Here is a 21,809-nt window from a genome sequence, read left to right on the forward strand (position 1 = left end):
ACCCTATCGCGTCTGCCATGGCAGCACACGCTCAGGGGCGGCAAACGAAAAAAAATAAGAAAATAATAGAAAAAAAACAAGTAGCAAAAAAAAAAATAAAACTAAATAGAACGTATGAATATATGATTTGCTACAAATAAGGCCCACAAAAAACAATTATCGGATGTCAAGTCTCTTCAAATTATCAGGGAAAACGAACGATTGGCGTCGAGTACCCCAACAACCGAACAGCTATAGACACACGTCCGTCCGACAGCAGAACCCCGACGAGAGTAATGAGTAACCGCCAGGCGGCCAGTAACGACAAGCGTACAAACATAAACGACGGATTTTGATAATAATTATAACATATTCCGGGCCGGCCAAAGCCATGATTGAACTAGTTCAATCATGGGTCAAAGCCGCAACTTTAATTGCAATTGAATGACTAGACTCTGAGTCTGTGCAGCGCATGGTCGCCTCACACATCATGATATTTTTGAAGAAGAGACGTGTAGCTCTGAGGAGCGAAATATGCGTGGGACAACGCTCTCAACAAGCATAGTCAAGAATGGAAGGCAATATCCTTCACTGTGCAACTACTGAGTGATTTTTCCTTCCAGTATAAAACCATTGACTCCAATGAGGAAGTAACTATGATCGCATTGGCGTCAATGGTATTACGCTGGTAAGGACTAAGGGGAATAACTCAATTGTTGTTCTGTGATGATGTCGGGTTCAGTTAATAGATCAAAAGTCTTTATTTTTATTCAGGAAACCCCAGCAGCTTAGAATCGCAATCATAATAAAAATATAACTTAGTACTCACTGCAGTGAGTGACAGAGAGCGCAAAACGTGAAGTCACAGACAGAAGATGGATGGACGGACACGACGAGCACAATAGCGCCTTTTTTCATTAAATGAGAAAATGCGCTAAAAACTATTCTAACTATAGAGACTAAGAGAGGAGAGGGACTTCGCTCTGTCCTGCCGAAATTATTAAATTACACAATAAATACACAGCGAAATGAACAATACAGGAAGATAATTCAATAATCCAAAATACAATAATCCATATTCATATAGACACTAATTGAAGAGCAGTATTCCAAATTCACTTGTACTTGAGAATAGCGTACTAAAGCCTATAATAGCTCAGTCAGCCTCGCAAGGACACCAGAGATAAAGTGCTCTAACTTGACTGGCAAGGCCTTGCAACAGCTACTATTCCACGCAGTATTGCGGATAACATTCTTACATGTTCATTAGAGGATATTGCTAACCATTCTTGACTATGCTCCTCTTTGAGAGGGTCGTCCCACGTGTAACCGGAAACACCGCCGCGAAGTTGAAATAATTTCGGGTAGCGTGCCGACTTTATGTAGACTTTCGTACTGATCCTAAAAAACAAGGGCTAAAGAGTCGCTCTAGGATCCGGCTCTAAATTCCCTTGCGTAGGAGAGAGGAGGAATGAATACAAGGAACTTTTCGTAGTATACTGGTAATCTTCATTCAATTTACAAGTTTCTTCATACGAGGCGCACAATTTATTATTCGTCTTAGTCCAAAAGTTCACGGAAAAAGGCTTGACACTTCAGGAGTACAAACAGCCGAGAAAACACACAGTTTGAGCCCTAATACACAGCTGAGAGTGACAAAGTGGATATCAAATGGTACGGGAACTAGCCGCTCCAAGATGCCAACGAACAGCCGCAGAGACTAGGGGTTCTAGCCCTGATGCACCGCAAAGAATCACAAAGATGCAAATGGTACGGGAACTAGTCGCACCGAGATGCCAACAACCTACCGCATAGACTAGGGCTTCTAACATAACATAACATAGTGATGTCGGCGCTGAAGTGTACGCCTGATGTGGCCTGTCGCCGATTCTTTTCCTTTTCGTGCCCTGTTCATAGATCTAAAATCGTGTCATTTGACCGGATCTTTTCATGACTGGCGATAGTTTGAAGTAGCTACTAGATAGTAGCTACTTCAAACTATCGCCAGTCATGAAAAGATCCGGTCAAATGACACGAGTTTAGATCTATGAAAAGGCACGAAAGGAAAAGAATCGGCGACAGGCCACATCAGGCCTACACTTCAGCGCCGACATCACTATGTTATGTTATGTTATGTTAAGAGCTATATCCTGAACTACGGTGGAGTTTATTCTTGTAATCCAGATTTGGCTACTTGAATTCGTTACGAAACATGTGCACCCCCAACCCAGTAACACTGAGCACACACAACTTTCCCGCCAGGGGTAAATTGCTAAAATGAGCTTACCCCAACACCTCGTATAGTATAATAAGTTTAAGTATAATTAGAAAAAAATAACTAAAGGGAATATAAATAATATAAATAAATATAAATATAATAATAAATAATATAAATATAAATAAATAAGGGGTAATTGACCCTAGGCTATCAACGATTTAGGCTGACATTTGGAAGGCACGAATCTAAGCGATCGGTAATGTTAGAACGTCGGATCTTTCTTGCAGTGATTTCCGTCGTGGGTTAACATGCTCGGATTTAAACAAAATTCGGTACCCTGATTCCGAAATATTTTTATTGCATCCTCGGGGTTGTCTGCAGCCTTAACATGGGCTGTTAAAATTATTACGCATAACTTAGGATTAGCACAGTGCGAACATCTTGAACATCACAGCAAATTTGTATTTAATTGCGACGTAGCAAGTCTAACATGGTTTGTACAACACGAATCTGCAGACATGAAATGTCGGGCACTGAGAAGTAGACCGAAGTTAATTTAAAAATATACCAATAATTATCAAAAGATAAAATAATTTGCAGATTGCAGCTCTATCCTTCTGGAGGTATTGAACAGTGGACAGTTAATGCTCGGTGCTCATCCGCTACAAGTTAAAGTGAACAATGAAGTCATTGCATGAAGTGAAGCGCGAGAACGCTACGGAGTGTTGAAGTTGCTAAGTCATCAAATTTATTATTGTATATATTGAGAAAATATAATTATTTTATGTCCTTATTTAATTAACTAAACGAGCATAGAAATGTCGGGGGCGCGAAAAGTTAGAAAATCGTTCATAATCATTTGCTTTTACTAAAACTACTGAAACAGCTCCGAGGCAGCTGTTTGAGGGAGGAGGCCAGAGGAACTTTCATCGATATCAGTTCCGTCTGCACTGCATGTGGCGACAGCGACGAGCTCACTTCTTCGGCAACAAGAACGTGAAGCTGACCTGTGGGGAGATAACAACCAGGTGTTATCTATCAAACTCGATAATGCTAAAGTCTACCGCTTTTTCAGAGCGCGAAATCGATTAACTTCAAAGTAAACGTCAGTATTTGTTTCTCGTCAGTAGGATTTATCATTACAAAAACATGTATGAAGTTTCATCGTGTTACTCGAACCTTGAATTATTCTACAAAAAGTTTAAAGCTGCGACGATCCTAGTCGAGTTGGGATACTGAAGTGTATTGCAGTATATGTTCCTCCGTCAAAACCTCTTCAGTCTTCACTCTCAGTCTGTCCTTACTCATATTTGTGTCTAATATAAAATAGCGGTTTCAGCGTTCAGTAGGCCGGAGGCCTGTCGCCGATTCTAAACGTTGCAGAACATCCACAGCTTGTTGCGGGCTTGAACTCACTGCTTCAATTTTGCTTTGCTTAACCGCACGGCCTCATTGCCGACTCTGACCAGAAACTGACGCACAGAATTGGGATCAAACCTGCACCTCTCTGCTCCTATCATGTTACTCTGAACTTTAATCACTGGGTTTAAAGCTGCGTCTGGAGTAGTGGTCCATGTTGTGACTGAGGTTACGGTCCCCAGATAAAAATATAGATTAGATTGATTCCGAATTTACATTATACGATAAGGCATAGACGTTGGCTAAAGGGATTATTTAAGAGTAAAATTTGTGGTCCACACCTGCGCTCCCGTCAATTGTGCCCATTTCGCTCAGTGGTTCTCAGCCTTGAGAGCCACTGTTCCTTTGTTTCAATGGAACTCAACAACCACTTGTTGAGTAGCATTGCGGTCACCAATGAAACTCAACATTTCAAAATTACTTTTTAACTTGCAACACAAGGTTTTAAATCAAATGATGTTCTTCGTCAGTGTTTGGTAAATCAACACTTTGCCAGTGCGCCTAATCTAGGGCCAATTTAGCCTCATTTGGCCTACTTAGGTTGCATAAGCGACCCTGAGGTATGAAATAAGAAATGGAATCAGTCCTCTAAATAATTTTAAGTTAATTTATAAACTTATTATTATTTCTTACAAAAATGCCTCCAAATTCAATATAATGTTGCCCGAATATAAGTTTTTAATAAACATAATTATACAATCAGTCGTTATTAATTTAGATATGATGATCATAAGGTAGCTCAACCACCACTCCCTGTTCCTTACAAGCCAGTGAAGCCCCTATATACCTGTGGACATACGGCTCTATATGGTTTGAAGCATCTATCTTCTTAGGCTGTTGTGCTCTTTAGCGTGCTTACCCAAGAAATAATATACGTTTAAAAATTACTTTTTAAAGACAACACTTCCAAAGAATCCAGTGTCTCCAATCTTACAGATGTACAATGAATTTCTCATTCAATTTTCGAATATTAAAAAAAATTACCTTTTCAATTTTGTAAATATATATACATTTTTTTTATAACACTTCTCTTTAACTTCACTTCTTGTTTGTCTGTCTGTCTGTCTGCTACAAATCTTGTAATCGAAATTTAATACACTTCTACTTATCCTATCGATCTGAAATTTTGCACACTTGTTCAAAGTTGGAGACAATGCATGAATCAAATGTCAAAATAAATGATTTTTAAAATTTAATTTTTTTTTCAATATTGAAAAAATAATTTTGTCAGCTACAAATCTTATACCTAACTGATATTTGACACACTTTTACCTGTCTACCTAATTGATCTGAAATTTTGCACACTTGTGTGAAGTCAGAGGCAATGCATGAATCAATTAATTTGATTCATGCAATTTGAATTAATCAATTAACGCGCCTCACCTTAATCAATTAAGGCTACTGTAGCGTCATTGACGTTAAGCGATCCCAGCTTGCAAAATTTACAAATTTCTCCTCGCTCATTTTGCAATTTGATCTTCGAATTCGGTTTAAGAGGACTGGAGGCCTTCTCAATTAATTTTTTTCCTCTCTGACCAGCAGCCATCATGAAATGCAAGAGCTAAAAAAACACAAGTTAAAACTGAATCAAGTTGAGTAAAAATTGTAAAGTTTCCAAAGTGCTGTAAAAACTCGGTTACAGACTTGAGAATAAGAGGCTCAGTCAGCGGCTGTAAAGGTGTTCAGGGTAGAGGAGGTAAGCTTGGGCATAAAACATAAAACACAGGTAAAAGTGTGTCAAATATCAGTTATACGATTTGTAGCTGACAAAATTATTTTTTCAATTTTTTACTATTAAAAAAATGTGTCATTTTTAAAATAATTTATTTTGACATTTGTTTCGTGCATTATCTCCAACTTTACACATGTGTGCAAAATTTCAGATCGATAGGATAAGTAGAAGTGTATTAAATTTCGATTACTATATTTGTAGCAGACAGACAAACAAACAAGCAAACAACAAGAAGTGAAGTTAAAGAGAAGTGTTGTAAAAAAAATGATTCAGAGCTTGGACTCTATGTGTGCTGGCATCATGCAAGCATCCCGTATGCTTACCTAATCTTAAGCGATAGAAATTAGTGGCCACAACTGCGTAAATGGCCATTTTTTCGAATCCTAGAGGCCTGAAGAGCACTGCATTTCATATGCTGAGGCTACACACTAAACATTGGTCTCTTGGCAAATATATGAGTAAAATTCTTGGACCTCAAAAAAATAGCCTCATTTTTTAGTACGATCAAAGCTGCGCTCGACAACCTAATGCGTTCATGAAGTGAAATTGTGTTAGCCATATATAGGCATAATATAATAGATGTGTCAGAAAAAAATATTTGTCCGCTGAACGACAAAAATTGTGTGAAGTGGCCAAGCAAGGTATTCTTAATCTTCGGAGAGAGCGTGTCTTCCATTTTTGTTTCCATGCACCTCTGGCTCTCACCTGCATGCAATGGACGAGGAAGCATTGCGCGTCTGCCGTCAAGGCATCAAGGCATGATTTTTGGTAATGGCCGAAAATGATCAAGTCCCAAAAATTTACGGCCAATCTCTACATTGGGTTTTATAAGACTTCTTCGTACGTGATAGTTTCGAAACTACTTGAAAAAATTGATTACCTGATATCTGGAGAAATAATTTTACTTTACAAACATCTGAAATAGGGTTGTTCTTCTACACTTAAAAAAAATAATTAACACGTTGGGCATGATACGGCCCACCGACGGGTCGCTGGGTTGCCAGTTGGCCTCAAAAACGGCCAAGTCTCATAAGTAAAAAGGTAATAATCCGCGTTTAAAAATTACTTTTTAAAGACAACACTTCTGAACAATCCAGTGTCTTGGATGTTACACATGTACAATAAATTTCTAATTTTATTTTCAAATATTAAAAAAAAATACTTTTTCGAAATTTTTATTTTAATATTAAAGAAAATTATTTTTCCGAATTTTTTTAAGATATCAAAATTTTGTAAATTATCAAATTATTTATTCTGTCAACTGATTCATGCATTGTCTCTGACTTTGTGCAATTGAGCAAAATTTCAGATCGATTGGACAGGTCAAATTGTCATATATGGATTATAAGATTTGTAGCAGACAAAATTATTTTTAATTTTTTTATTAGTAAAAAAAATTTTTAATTTATATAATTATTAATCTGTCAATTGATTCATGCATTGTCTCCAACTTTACGCAAGTGTGCAAAATCTGATCAATTGGACAGGTAGAAGTGTATCAAATATCAATAATATGATTTGTAGCTGACAAAATTATTTGTAATTTTTTAATATTGAAAATTTTTTTTAAATTCCCAAAATCATTTATTCTGTGAATTGATTCACATGCATTGTCTCCAACGTTATGCAAGTGTGCCAAATTTCAGATCGATTGGACAGGTAGAAGTGTGTTAAATATCGATTATAAGATTTGTAGCAGACAGACAGACAGACAGACAAACAAACAAGAAGTGAAGTTAATGAGAAGTGTTGTAAAAAATGGCCCACAATTCAATAATTACTGGTATATTTGTAGAATGCGGTGCAAAAATTCAATTTCACTATTATGTACTGTGTAACACACAATGGCGAAGTGAACGTAAATTTAAAAAAAGCCAACGAATTGAAAAATCAAAATTTTATAAATAAATTTACATAAATAACGAATCGAAAAAAACGAAATCCTGGAATTTCTCCGGAAAAGAGACCATCTGACAACCATGGTAGGTCATGTCGCACTCTACGTGTTAAACTCTTCCCATAGATACTGTACATTATCGTGTACAAGCAAAAGTGCTACTTTTTATAGACCTACTTATCATTTCTCATGAATGAGCATGATTTGATCAATGAGCATATCATATCATTATAGATTATGCATTTTGATTGATATTTTTACGTATGCGATGCTAAGATTGGCATTTGGTACTCCTCGCACAAAAAAAGGAATAACCACACCGCAGCCCCCGTTTCTCGTAAACGCACAGAGAGTGGTCAGCGCCCACGCTGCCTATTACCACTGATCTATCTAGTTAACGAGCTGCCTTGCCAGATCATTTCAAACTGTGTTTCGGGAAGAGTTTTTCTAGCTATTCATGAGGAACAGGTTAATAGATCATTCACGATCCTTCTGGTGCATGAAGTTAATGTTTTAGAAATAGCGGACGGTAAAAGACTCACGAAATCGGATAAGCCCAACGTTGTAGCACGACAGCAGCACGAGCTTCTCCTTCTCAGCAACCAGGACGTTGAATGTTACCGAGCCCAGCAAAGCTCCTAGTTCTGCATGGCGATAACTGGTCAGTTTTAAACAGCCTTCGAAGATATCATAATTTTGCTTGATATTCAAAAAATATTACAGTAATAAGAAAATTATGATTCACAACTTTTGATTATTATTCATACGGCATACCTTACATGATCAATATTTAAGAGGAAACTTCATTTTTTCAATGCATCATTCAACTCTTCGATGAAAAAGGTCGCGTTAAACCTTCTTGAATATGAACATGGATTCAATATGAGCTAATAACTTCAACTATTTATTCAATGAGGTGCTCAGTTCTACTTCTACGATTTGTAGGATCTCGCAAAAATTCACTCATTCACCCTTTACGATTATATCTGACGGTAGTTTCATTAGCAAAACTGCTCACTCGCATTGCAGTCATCCGTATTCGGATCAAAATTTAAGGTAATGTTCCATGATCGAATTTTCAAAATTCAATCATGATTTAATACTAGTTCAGAGTTACCACAATGTCAGGGAGGCCCAATAAAATACAATATGTATAATATTATTTCCACCGACCTGTAAATGGAAGTCCAGAAAGAGCTATGGTGGCCGGGCTAGAGGATGAGTGAGGTTTCATAGTAACCGTGCTGGATACGTTCAGAGGATTGCCAAGCCTGCATTAAAGTCAAAAATGGATTTTATTCATCCATGGCGATCAATTTGTTTAAGACGGGAAAATTCCAATGTTCTGAAAGTACAAAGTCAATTACAAAAATCTGGTTGCTAATTGAAAACATACATCTCTGCCAGCATGATTAATGGTTTACTTTTTTTGCTTGCGAGGTTATTTAGAGCGATGTGAACACTTTCATATTCAGAACATTTCACGAGAAAATGCTTCTTCGTGAGGCTTCCAGCAATTGCTAATAATTGCTATTGCTATCATTTGGATTACTACAGCGGCTGTACTCGAGTCGCTGGTATCTTTCGAAACGTATCATCACGATATTTACAAGATTTAGAATTCATTTTCACATTTGTCAGATGCTATTCATAAAAGTTTCCACTGCAAGGTCATAATAAATGTTACTGTTCACAGGATCGTCGACTAGACTTTTTAAAGGAAATCTGGTATTTGCAATCTCACGTGTCCGTTGTCTGGTAGAAGTAGATGCCCGTGGAGTAGAGCTGGAGTTTTTTACAGCCCCCAGACGAGCCTGATGAGAGAATGAACGAAAAGCGTGCCTCGCTGTTTTCAATCTGTAACGTAAAATTTCAATGAAAAATTACAAATTTTGAATAAAATTCCTTCCTGATAATTCTTTGAAGCAATTTAAATAATTTTTTTTGAGCCGGGAGAATATTTCCTAACATCCGAACCGTAAATTTTGATAGGAGCTCGAAGTACTCGTACGGTGAAGTAAAGTTTATTATAATATACTCAAAAGTTAGGCCAATCTTTTTAAATTTTCATTTCATTGAAGAATCTAGCGAATCGAGGAGCATGCAGTCGTGTTTCATTATAGATTTTTATATCGTAAAAGGTGTTATTATGATTTTTCCAAGACCAGAATCCTGTCATCAGCCGAAATAAAACCCATTGCAGTATCATAAAATGCAAAATCTAAATAGAATGGACTCAATAATATTGCGTACTAACAAAGAGAAAACAGCTAACAATTAACAATAAAAGTGGGCATCAATAATGAGCCATTTAAGGGTAAAATTTTATTTCCACGACATTAAATTTTGGACGAAGCTCAAAGAATTGAAAATTTCAACTCGCTTAATAATGAATCACGAGTACTGATCAGAACAGCGATAACATCGTTCAAAGCAACACAACTGCACCTCTTGCTGTGAATGCAACCCGAGGAGAAATTTTCGAGAGGTAAATCTTTCGGAAAAACCTAGGTTTTACATTCATATTGTACATGCGATAATGCTGATTAAGAACATATATTTTAGTTCCTATGTTTAAAACGTTGCACCAAATAATACATATCACCACCATTTTATTGAAGGGAAGGGTTTCAGCCCTTAGGAGGTTTCAGGCTTGATCATTTAATGATCAAAGCAGATATAATTTCAAAAAAAGGCACTTACTCGGTATGTAAGACCATTATTACTGAAATAAAAACTGGAAGACTTGTTCAGGAGCTTTTGCGTGTGGGAATCTCGGGTTTGCCCTTCAATTAAGTAAGAGAATGTTAATACCTGGAAACGCTGCCTCATTCAAATACAGCCCAATTTTTAGACTGCAATCTCCAATTGGGCTGGTTTGAGTCCAATTTTTAGACTGCAATTTAATACAGGGAGAATCTTAGTGATGACTAGAGCCTCCTATCCAATAACCGGTCCCTGCGGAGTATAATAATTGCAGCAAAAAGAAACAGTGTCTTGATTGACTCAGTGTTCGATACTTTGGGACTTTTGACTCCCGCTTTAGTATCTTGCAAGATATTCTTGAAGAAACTCGGGGTTGCGAAATATGCGAGGGACGACTTTCTAAATAAGGAGCATAGTCAGAAATGGAAGGCAATATCCTCCAATTAACAAGAATTGAGTAATTTCTCCTTCCAGCGTAAAACCATTGACTCCAGGAAGGAAGTATCTTTGGTCTTATTTTTTGACGCCTAGAAAGGCATCTTACGGTTGTGCAGTGTATGCAGTACAATAGTCTGATAGCCATTGTACCTCTAATTCGATTTTCTCAAAGAATAAGATTGCTGCGATTAAATCCAAATTTGTTCCAACCTTATAATTATTTTTCTTGTTATTCGCTTTCGAGTGTCCCTTCTCTATTCTGGAGAGTGCGAAATTTAAAATGTCATCAGTAACATTTGGCATTGATGCACAGATTGTGTTTTCTTGGATCTTGACGAAAAAGGTGAATGACAAGAATGTTTTTGGATAAAATAGAGTTAAAAAGACATATCAAATTTTCGAGTTGCACTAGAGAAAAAGTACGGGCTAGACGCAAAGTTCCGATTAATTCCAACAGAACTCAATCCGGCACACTTGGTGATCAGAGATGTTGATATTGCAGATTTGCAAAAGAAGTTTCAGTTCTGGACCCATGGTCCAGATTTTATTTCCTCGGCCAATGTTTGGACCCTTCGTGGCCTTGGTTGTTTGTTAACAGTTAATGGGGCCTTGACCTTTAACTTTGCTTTGAAGGTTCGAGAAGATAAAAGTACTCTTCCAACTGACCCAACGGTTGCAGACTTGCTCGAACTGATTTTTCCTACCGATAAATATTCAGACCTGCATAATATGATGCGTATAACTACACTATGGTCTTTAAGTTTTTTGCCAAGCTTAAGCGCCGGGCACTGGACGATTCTGGAGCTGTTGATGACCGGGTTCTGGATGTTTTCTGGAGCAAAAAGCTACATTATATTGGATAACTCATGAGCAGTCTATTTACTTCGGGCCTGAAATTAAATTTTTACAGTCCAAAGGTAAAACTTAACCTCCACTATTGGTGAATAATTTGAACTTGTTTTTTTTACGAGTTCGGTGTGCTACGCTCACGTGCCAGGCTCGAAAAATGCACTTACCTCGTCGATGATGTTAAAAGTCCATTTCTTTTGCCCACAAATAATCATCTTACTATTTTGTTCATTTGAGATGAACCCTTAAGATATGCAAGCATTTAGGACTTGGTTCTACGTTAAATTTTCTGCTTAACTCGGGGATTTGGATTGCCGAGGGTCGTTCAGTCATTATAAACGCGTCTTAAAGCAGTGCATCACGTGTCGGAGGTTGATCTGTCGGGCTTTCAAGTACACTCGAAAGACCGATATTGTTAGCGGTAAGGTCAATAACATGCGACTTTTCAAAAGAGTAGGTGTAGATTACCTAGGTCATTTTAACGTCAAGCTATGAAATTCTTTTGCTAAAATGTATATTTTTGCCCTATCGTGCCTCAGTATTAGAGCTATTCATTTAGAGTTAGTACTTAGCATGTCAGGTAGTGATTTCTTACAGGCATTTATCTTTTTAGAAATTTATATTTTGAACCTGCTGCGGTATCTCTGGTGCTATTTACAGCGACAATGCTAGCACTTTCATTAAGTTAGCTAAAGTATGAGGGAACTCCGCATGCGATGACTTCAACAATTATCTCCATAAAATAACATGAAGCATATTAGAATCCCGTTATGCATTGCATGGGTTGTGTTATCTTGGGAACGCATGATCAGCAGGATCGCTAAAGGTTGTTGGTCCAAGACTGTTATTGGTCGCAAATGCTTAGACTACTGTGAATTCATTTCACAGTTATCAGGTGTACTGTTTGCAATTAATTCTCGCCTTCTCACTTGAAGAAGTTTAGAAGATCTCAAGGATGTATATCTTCGTAAAGTTGCCTGATGTTTGATGCCGGAAAAAGGCCGTTTTTTTCAGGCGCAGTTAGATATGTATATCGTCAAGGGCTGTTGGTATTGAGGAGCCGCTTGGAGCGTCATTAGCGAGGAGAGACAATCGCTTTTGGACTTCTTGTATCAAGAGTACCATTTGTCTTTGCGGGAGACAGGGAACAACTTGTATTAAGATGGTTTGGAGAAAAAATGACAGTAGGAGATATTTTTTGATTAGTTCAGAAACTCAAATTAAGCCATTCTGGGAGCTTGGTAGAGTTGTTAAGCTATTTAGAGGAAACGATGGCAATAACAGATCAGTTGAACTTATTGAAGCAGACAAGTCTGTAGGAGATTATTCAATTAATCTATTACACCCATTAGAATTATCTTTATCGTCTGTTTCAGCAGACGAGGCCGCTGATGAAGCGGAGGTGCCGATTGCCGTTGAACGTCCCGTGCGTGCGGCGGCCGTGCGCTGCAAGGAGAGGCTACGCCATTGCAATTAAAATTGCGGCTTTGGCTGGCCCGGAATAAATATGTTAGAATTTATTAGATATTACCTTCATAAATGTAAAAACGCTTGTCTGTAGTTGCTTGTTAGGAAGCGAGATCGTTTATGCTTAGCCTTGTTTGACGAGTATTATCTCGTCCTTGCAACTGTGGGGCAATAAAGTTTCTTTATCTTTCTTTAAATCTTTCATTTAATATTTGTACCACAGCTTTGTACCCCAAGTTGGTATATCTCTTACACCATTGACCGCAATAAGAACCATGTGAGTCTCGATCTAGCAGGCCAGAATGTCGAGTTTTTTCTATTTGTATACATCAAATTATCCATAAGTGCAATTTGTAGTATTTGTAGTATCCATTCCAATTTCGTAGTATTATGTAATGACTCTATCTTTGTCGTTTCAGTTTGAAAGTTTAATGTGAGGCGAAGAAGAAAATTTTTTAATCTTAGAAGCGAAGTAAAACTTAACTGCTCACTCGAAATAGTGTAGAAAATGTACCTGTTGCCTATATAAGTTTGATGCCAAATATACTGATAGGTGGTTTGTGCTTAGGATCAAATGTACCAGCTAGCTTTTAACGTTGAGTATTAAATGAACCGCGCGGCTAGCTGCTAACGTTCAGCATCAAATGCACCGGCTAGCTGCTAACGTTCAGCATCAAATGCACCGGCTAGCTGCTAGCGTTGAGCATCAAATGCACCGGCTAGCTGCTGTCTCTTATACACATCTAGATGTGTATAAGAGACAGCTACATAGCCCTTGCCCACAATTCAATATCTATTCCTTTCCGCTCGTAATCACGCTAGAGGGCATATTAGCCTGTGTGATTAAGTGCCTAAAGCCATAGGTGTCATTTCCTTTCCTGGATATGAATCAATCAGCCAACTGACATCAAGCCACCGAAGCAACAGCTGTCTCTTATACACATCTAGATGTGTATAAGAGACAAGCATCAAATGCACCGGCTAGCTGCTAACGTTGAGCATCAAATGCACCGGCTAGCTGCTAACGTTGAGCATCAAATGCACCGGCTAGCTGCTAACGTTGAGTATTAAATGCACCGGCTAGCTGCTAACGTGAGCATCAAATTAACCTGTTAGCTGCTAACGATGACTCACCTGCGCTATTAATTCAGCGCTGAAGTTCCCCGACGTTTCGTAGACGCCGCAGAAGCCGAGCTCGGGCGTCTGCCCCACAGCCCCCATCAGGAGGCCCATGCCCAGCACACACACAAATAGGCTTTGTCGAGTCATCGCTATTGTTATCAAATAGCTTGGGGAAAATTATTGTATTGTAAATATTATTGTAGTTATTTAAAAAAATTAGTTACTAAAAACAAATGATTACATAATTTTCAAGCTAAAATATTCAAATTATTCGCTTGTGTTACAATTGTTGAAAATTAGGGAAATTGTTTTGAGCTGAAATTTTGAGCTGAATCTTAAAATGTAATTATTCAATTCTTGGTCTATTTTGAATGTGACATGCCAGTCGGTGGACATTTGCAGAAATCCGATGCAAGTACCGTGTACTTGAATGGGAGCAGAACACTAGAAAATTTGTCTTCGGATTTCGAATAAATCCCTGAGATCAGTCAAGAAAATATCATTGTTCACTTGTTTGTACCTTTGAAGAACTGGACTCCTGTGCCTCACAATAATAAAAGTGAACAAGCACAACGGGAAAATAACGAGTCAAAGCTTAGAAATTTTACACTGCAATTAAATTATGCAACGGGATAATACTTATGACCGTTAATATAAAATTAATCGCTCGAATAATATGAAAGATTACGAGAGCGATAGGTGAAAATAAGACAGGTCGTAAATTTTTTAGGCAAACATAATGTCATCGCGATACGAGACAAAACAAGACATTTGGAACGCGCAGATTGAAGATTAAAGTTGCAGACGACGGCAGGCAGAATAATTTTACTGTTCAGCCTACTTCTAAAAACGTCCCTCGTGTGAAACATTAAAATTAATCACGGACCAAACGAGTTCTTCAAAGGAGTAGTGTCTGTAATTGCTTGTTCGCAGGTTAGAAGTGAGGAACTGCAGTATTGACGGCCTCAACTGGTCGCCTATAATTTCATCGGCCTAGTAAGTATCGGGTTTGCATTAAGTCATTTAGGAATTGATTGGCTCTTTTTGTTATGGTTGTCATAAAAAATTTTGAAGCTTCTGTCTTGTCCGTCACGTCTCGTCTCGCAATTGCGTTGGATTACAACTGAACGCTGAAATTTGTCCTATTTTTTTTAATCGGTACAAAGCTTCTTTTCACGTCTTGTCTCGCCTAAAGTAAAGTACCAAACAGAAGTGTTTGTTAAGAACAGATTTCTGCCATGAGATTGAGTTGACTCGTTCTATTGAAGAACTGTGGCTTTATAAAAAATTCGTAGATAAGGTATATTCACGCTCTCCAACACAGACGAGTGAGGGAGACTGCAGAGCATCAGCTAAACCGGCTGTCTGGAATGCAGTATGGAGCGTGATCGACATAAAAAACGGGAGTCTTATAACTAAATTTCCTGTGCCATTAATCTATATAATTAATTTCATTTTCTTTTTAGAAATTTGATGTAGTAAACTGGCATCATCGCACGAGTTTCTTATTTCGCCATGCACACATTGAACAGGCTTGGCGGGATAAGATTTTACTTACCGTTGAGCGACCGGTAGCCGAGTGTTTTAACCCGGCTCCGTTATTTCTATCTGGATCTTGAAAACCGTTCCTATCAAGAGCTCATTGAAACTTGCAGGCATATTTAGACTTAAAAAAGTTATTCGTAAAATTTAGCGATTTTTGAGGTTACCTATCATAATATTTTAAAGCGTTCATGGAGCTGGTTCAGCTATGAAGAGCATTGTGATGAAACTGGTTCTGCTGCGGGCAAAATTACAAGCTAAAAAATAGCCCACGAATAAAATCAAATAAAAGCCCGCAAAATGTTTTAACGAACGCAACGAAAATATTATTTTTGGAAAAATTATAATTTGCCTACAGATCCGTTGAAGAATATTTCTCGGTCGCAAGACCGAGAAATAAGCACAGCGTTAAGTCATTTTGATGTACGTCTGCTTGTAATTGTATAATATAAATCTTCATGAAGGTTAACACAAATACGTTTTCTTCTTATTCTTAACGCTGAGGTCAACGCCTATACGTAGTCAACCCACCTTCTCAACTCACTTCCCAGGTATAACTGTTCTCGTCCGTGGGCTGGAGCTGCTAGGTATCTATGGTCTCCATACATCGCTATACCAACTACGGTATCTATACATCACAATACGAGATTATACACTATAAATTATTTCAGCCTCACTGCTCGGTTGAGCCATTCGAGAGATATATCTTCTATCCTTTGCACGATAAAAAATTAATCGGACAATAAATTGAACGAGTTGGAATTTATCTTCGTAACTTTTCAGTGAGAAATTCCTCAATCCTCACCGTCAATTTTTAATAGGCTAGGGTTTGTTTATAAGATCTAGTATTAACTGAATTATCTAAGTTGTTGAATCCGCTTCTCTAACTTCATCCGAAGAATAAGTATTAGTCTAGAATTTAGATCAGATGTTCTGCCGCGGGCTTAGGGGTCGTCATCAGCATCAGTTATAGATTTTATCAAACGATATTAGCCGCCATTGACAACCTAGCTAGGGTGTTCAAATCTCGATTCAAAAGATTGCCATTTCTAGAGCTATTATTGCCGATGGCCAGTTATATCAGCCATTTCTTAACCGTTTGAAAACTTACTTGCATCGACCTCCTAGTATTTCTACCATCTTGCTGCAAACCTGTTTCTATAATCCTTGGCTTTTATGAATGTCGTGTAATTTCGTTTTGTTTATTTACTGTTCTCTTAAAATCATTTATTAGTCAGCTGGGAAGTTGGATTTAGTTTAAGGCTTACAATTTCAAATTAATTCAAATTCAAACTTTCAAGTTGTAAATTTATTCACTACTTATTCTACATCAATTCCTTTTTTTAACAGGCCATGGGCCTATTTCTCCAGTGCCGACACTTCTATTCTATTTTTTTCAGCATTCTTTGCTCAAGAAGTGCGTTATTGTATCACGTTACCTGCACATATCACTATTCCAACTTTAGCCTTAAGTCTTTGTCTCAAATTTTCAAAGAATAATTTTTTTACACCTGCTCAATCAGCAAGTACGGTTGCCGAGAAGGGAACACAAATCTTTGATCTCTTTATACAAATAATAAAAGAATGGCGGTTGACGATCAGGTTGAAGAAACTTCACTGTCAGGCCACCGCCGGCGCCTGCATGGTTGGTGGTGGATACAATTGGAACTGATACTTAGCCCAGGGCCATACCCCAGAAGGGACTGGCCGGACTCGATCAACTTCCACCATCGTAGAACGGATTGGGAGGCAATTTGGAATAAACTTGACGAAACTGATTGGAGAGAAGAGTTTCACGAGATTAATGCAGAGGAAATTTATACAAAACTATGTCAGACGACAGGTATGTGTGCGTCATACACGCAGAAAAATGGGCCCCAAAGTCTGCAGTATTCCCGGAGACAAACGAATCCTCGTGAGATAACGCACACGATTCAATAAACAAATAGCTGAATCCACTAGTGTCTGAGGAGACAGAGACTAGTAGATTTTCACACAGAAACCGAACTCAGGTTGCAGGACCCGTAGTATTTTTTCATATACGCCCAGTCCAAGGATAAAATAAAGACGCCAGTGGGTCCGGTAAGATAATGTTGTTTTTGTCGGAGATGACCAGGGCATGTGTGAGTTACTGGGACCGCAGTTTGAATCAGTCTTCAGTAAAGGTGCTTATACACGAGGCGACTAGTTGCGTCGACTCAACTAATATTTGTGATAATTAACGTCTTCAGAGGCGACTATATAGCTAGTGCATTGCACGCAAAGCACCTCAAGTGGTTTCAAGCCAGTCAAGTCTCAACTTCTCAAGTGTGCCCAGTACCGCCTCGGCCTTCCTAGTATGCATAATTGCTTCGCTCTCTTTCTTGCTTGTCTCTAAGCCACTGTGGTGCGCACAACTGTGGAGCTCTCGCTTGCTTCCACCATGCATACACCTTACTCGACAACTCGCACTGGCGCTGGCGGACCTCAGCCGGCAAAACTGTAGTCGACTCAACTAATCGACGCGATTAGTCACCCCGTGTATAAGCACCTTAACCCCTGCTACTCAAGGGAGGAGAATGAAATCGAAGTTCTTCAGGAGCTGCCAGGTGGAAGGGGGTTGTAGAACATCAAGTTTGGACCAGAAGATATGGAAATAAGTATCAAAGAACTGGCGACGTTCTCAGCACAAGGACCGGATGGAATTACGACAGGTTGTTGAAGAAGTGTATTGGAACTCTGAAGGCTCCGCTCACAATGCCTTGCAAAGCCTCGATGATGAGGGTTTAGAAGAGGGTGTTGCTTAATTAAGGGGTCGAGAATTGAGATTTAGAAGATAGTAACCGTTCCTCTTACTATTGATTGCAGGAAATATGTATTACGTAGGGTGGAATGAAGGATCCTGAGTTTCGGTTATTTATTGAAGCAAGTCGGGCTGAAGATAGAATCCGCCAACCAACAGCTGTCCTTGTTAGAAGGTTATTAGAATACAGACATGAACACAATGGAATAAGAATATCAAAAGAATACAGAATATACAAATGATTCAATCATGACAGTTACACTGAAATATTTTATTGCATTAAAAAATTGAATTGTGAAGAACTTGGTGTCTTACCCCTTGGTAGATGTCCACCCCACGACGTCGTTCAGAAAAATAACTCTGACACGCGATTGACAAATGGTGCCCCACTGGCGTTCTAAACAAAATTCACAATATTTGCTGGTACGATTTTAAAAATAATTTCTTCCTTTACTGAATTTTAATCATTCAGAAATTACACGAGCGTTATCCGTGCTCAAGAATTGACAAAATGTAATGACCGAATATTTTATCGTTATTTAATAGTGAAATGTTGAAATACGAAATAAACAATCGAGATCAAGATAATTAAGTAATATATTGTCACAGAGGATGATAATCACGAGTTTAAAGGTTTAATAAAATTAATTATGACATTCAAGAGAAATAATAGTGCTAGATATAAATTCGAGTCACTTTAAGGGAATTATTCCTGTTGGCCTAAAAGTTGGACTGATAACGCCAATCCGCAAAGGAGGCTCGAGGGACATACCTCAAAATTACAGACCTCAAAATGGGACGCCTGTCGGAGACCACCACTGCCGTGCTTCGAATGGACTATCATGATCCCTTCCCTGAAGAACGTAGCCTACAACGCATCTTGACTGTAACATTATCAGCCGCACGCCACCAGACAGATCACATCCATTAAATTAGATCAATCAGCCCACAGGAAAATAAGCCTGGCGTCGTATGGCCCAGCGTCGTACCTATGCCAATACGCGAACAAATTTTACACCACCCGGACGGAGCGCACCGGAGCCGTCCGTATCTGTCCCGTGTGTAGAATCAGCCCACAGTCGAACGGCCACGCGTCGTACGACGATAAATTTTGGAACAGAACTATGCTATCTGGAACCTAACCCCAGATGCTGTGAGCTAAAAGTTACGTAAGTTAGCGAAGCTGCGGAAGTCACTCGCCGGCGGACGATAAAGTTTGAAACAGAACTATGCTTTCTGAAACCTAACCCCGGATGTTGAGCTAAAAGTGACGGTCTGGTGGTGCACGGCAGGATGCATGCAGTTCCACTGGCGACCTGGGCTGGTTGGTCGCAGTCCGTTGTCCGCAAGTTACAGTTCGAGCTAAAGTCAGGGTATGAAGTGATGATTCGATGCAACGTTCAGTGGTGCATAACCATTACTCTCTGGGCTATTCGCTTCAGAATGTGTTGGCGTAAAGCTCCTAATATTTAAAGCAAGATGATGTCACGGGCTAGTTACCGACGGATGGCTTAATCCGCGGCTGATTGGTGTTCATCCGGAAATATGCTAGGCGTTCCTTTCAAGGCTGATTGGTGCACAAATTTAGTGGTGCACGGCTGCGTACCCCTCAAAATTACCTTGACCTCACAGGTGATCAAGGTTTTTGAGAAGATAGTGGCCTGGAGGCTTGTCTAGTAAATGGGAGAGACTGAACAGCATAATAATGGGCAACATGATTCCCCGCGAAATCGTTCCTGTTTGTCGCAGTTACTGGAACACCATCACCGCCCTATGGCCATACTGCGATACTGAAGGAAGGAGCTGGCTTTGATGTAGCATACCTGGAATTTGCTAAAGCCTTTGACAAAGTTGACCATGGGTTGCTCTTCAGTAAACTGAGGCTGTTGGGGGTAGGAGGAAGCCTGTTAAGGTGGATCCACAACTTCCTTACAAATAGTCTGAAATAGAGTACAAGCTGTCGTAACTGGAAACTCGGAATCGAGAGAAGCGAGGGTGAAAAGCGGAATGCCACAAGGCTCGGTGCTTGGACCGATCCGATGATTGGGCCCTAGTGAACGATATGCAAATCAACTGCACCAAGTTCTAAGTAATGAGATACAGAGCTGGTACAGAGACCGGGATGCCACATTGCTACTTAGCATCGAATGGCACAGAAATTGAAGAGAAGCAACTTGTTCGAGATCTCGGAGTGTTGATGTGTACTGAATCCACTTTCGATGACCACATCGAGGAAACAGTTGCGCGAGGGAGACAAAGGATGGAGTGGATCTGGTGGACATTTTGAACGAGAGTAGCAGCGCCAATGATTATACTCTTCAGAGCCCTTGTGCTCCCCAATCTTGAACACTGCTGTCAGTTTGGGCGCCGCTCAAGGCGGGTGCGGTGCAGAAACTGGAGGCAGAGCAGCGGAACTTCACGTGCAGGATCAGCGGCATGAGGGAGCAGGATCTAAACTACTGGAAAGTTTCTGTCTACATCCGGGACCCGAGGACGGGGTTGTTGTTGTTGTTGTTAGTTGCGACCGTCACGCTCGCCGGGGGGAGGCTCTGGTGGCGGGCGGGGGGCCGGAACCGGAAGAGGGGGAGGTGGGTGAAGGCAGGGAGGGTGGCCAGGAAAGCCGCTGCCTCCACCGTCCACGGGGCTGTCCCACAGTGAGGAGACGCTGAGAGACGTGGGGAAGGTCAGCATAGTGACAAACCAGAGATTTTTTAGAATCAGTTCATTTTTAATTTCCTCATTTACTCAAGATTTTAACCAATTTCTCAAGTATGATAATGCTGGTATGATGGTACCGGTATCCATGATACTTTACTCTTACTGGTCTACTTATAGGGCTCAAAAATGAACTTGAGACAAGATTCTAAAAAACTCTCTGCTTTGCCACTATGGGAAGGCAGGGCAGACAAAGAGGTGCTGAATGGATTGGAGGGGATCCCCGCACTCCGGGCAGGTGGAGCTTGGGGAGCGTCCAAATCCAATCCTGGCAGAATAGGACGCCAGGGAGCTGCAGTATCCCGAGCGGAGCTGGGATAACGCTGAGCGGTAGGGGCAAGGGAGTGAGGTCTCCACTGAAGCAATCGGCGGTGGCGGGGCAGCAAGGACAGCGTTTATGGCTGCAGTCACTGCCACGCGGGAGGTAATCTCCCTGCGGAGAGACCGCTTGCTTCTCCGTATGTCCCGGCAGGCCGAATACCATTTGTCAAGAGTGGTGTGACAAGATGGCCGAACCTCGACTGTATCAAGGCTTTCATAGGGTGGTCACCCAGAGGGGCAGAAACCATGCGAAACGAAGCATGGGAGGGCGTTGGCGAGGAACTGGGTGCAGGCCAGGTCCAGGTGCTCGGGCAAAGGGAGGACGCCGGTCTCCTGGTGCAGATGGGAGATCCGGGCCATTTTGAGGCAGCCGGTGGCTAGTCTCAATGCAGTATTCTGTATGATCTGCAGGCTGGCAACTGCTGAACGAGAGGCAACAGGGTACCAGATGGGGGCCGCGTAGTTGAGAATTNAGACTCTATGGTTGGAGCAAAGGTTGGGTTTGGCTGTGCAGAGAGGCAATGCAGCTAGCATCCTAACAGCAGTCAGAGAAAAGTTCGACGTGGGCCCACTCCTCGCTCGCGTCACAGCTCAGTGACCCTCGGAGTCGGTGTAGGCCACC

General features: G+C 40.1%; 1 protein-coding gene across 1 annotated transcript; it reads right to left on the reverse strand.

Annotated features, from left to right (window-relative positions):
• Positions 1-2,357: 2,357 nt before the first annotated feature.
• On the reverse strand, positions 2,358-14,039 carry LOC108682966. Its single transcript, XM_018172233.2, has 5 exons — positions 13,840-14,039; positions 8,990-9,102; positions 8,419-8,516; positions 7,788-7,889; positions 2,358-3,204 (listed from the first exon to the last, which is right to left on the reverse strand). Exons 1-5 carry the CDS (start codon positions 13,972-13,974, stop codon positions 3,053-3,055), a joined length of 600 nt encoding a protein of 199 aa, XP_018027722.1. The 5' UTR covers positions 13,975-14,039; the 3' UTR covers positions 2,358-3,052.
• Between the last annotated feature and the right edge of the window lie 7,770 nt (positions 14,040-21,809).

This window comes from Hyalella azteca, unplaced genomic scaffold, assembly GCF_000764305.2.
Source record: "Hyalella azteca isolate HAZT.00-mixed unplaced genomic scaffold, Hazt_2.0.2 contig17058, whole genome shotgun sequence".
Classification (NCBI taxonomy): Eukaryota; Metazoa; Arthropoda; class Malacostraca; order Amphipoda; family Hyalellidae; genus Hyalella; species Hyalella azteca.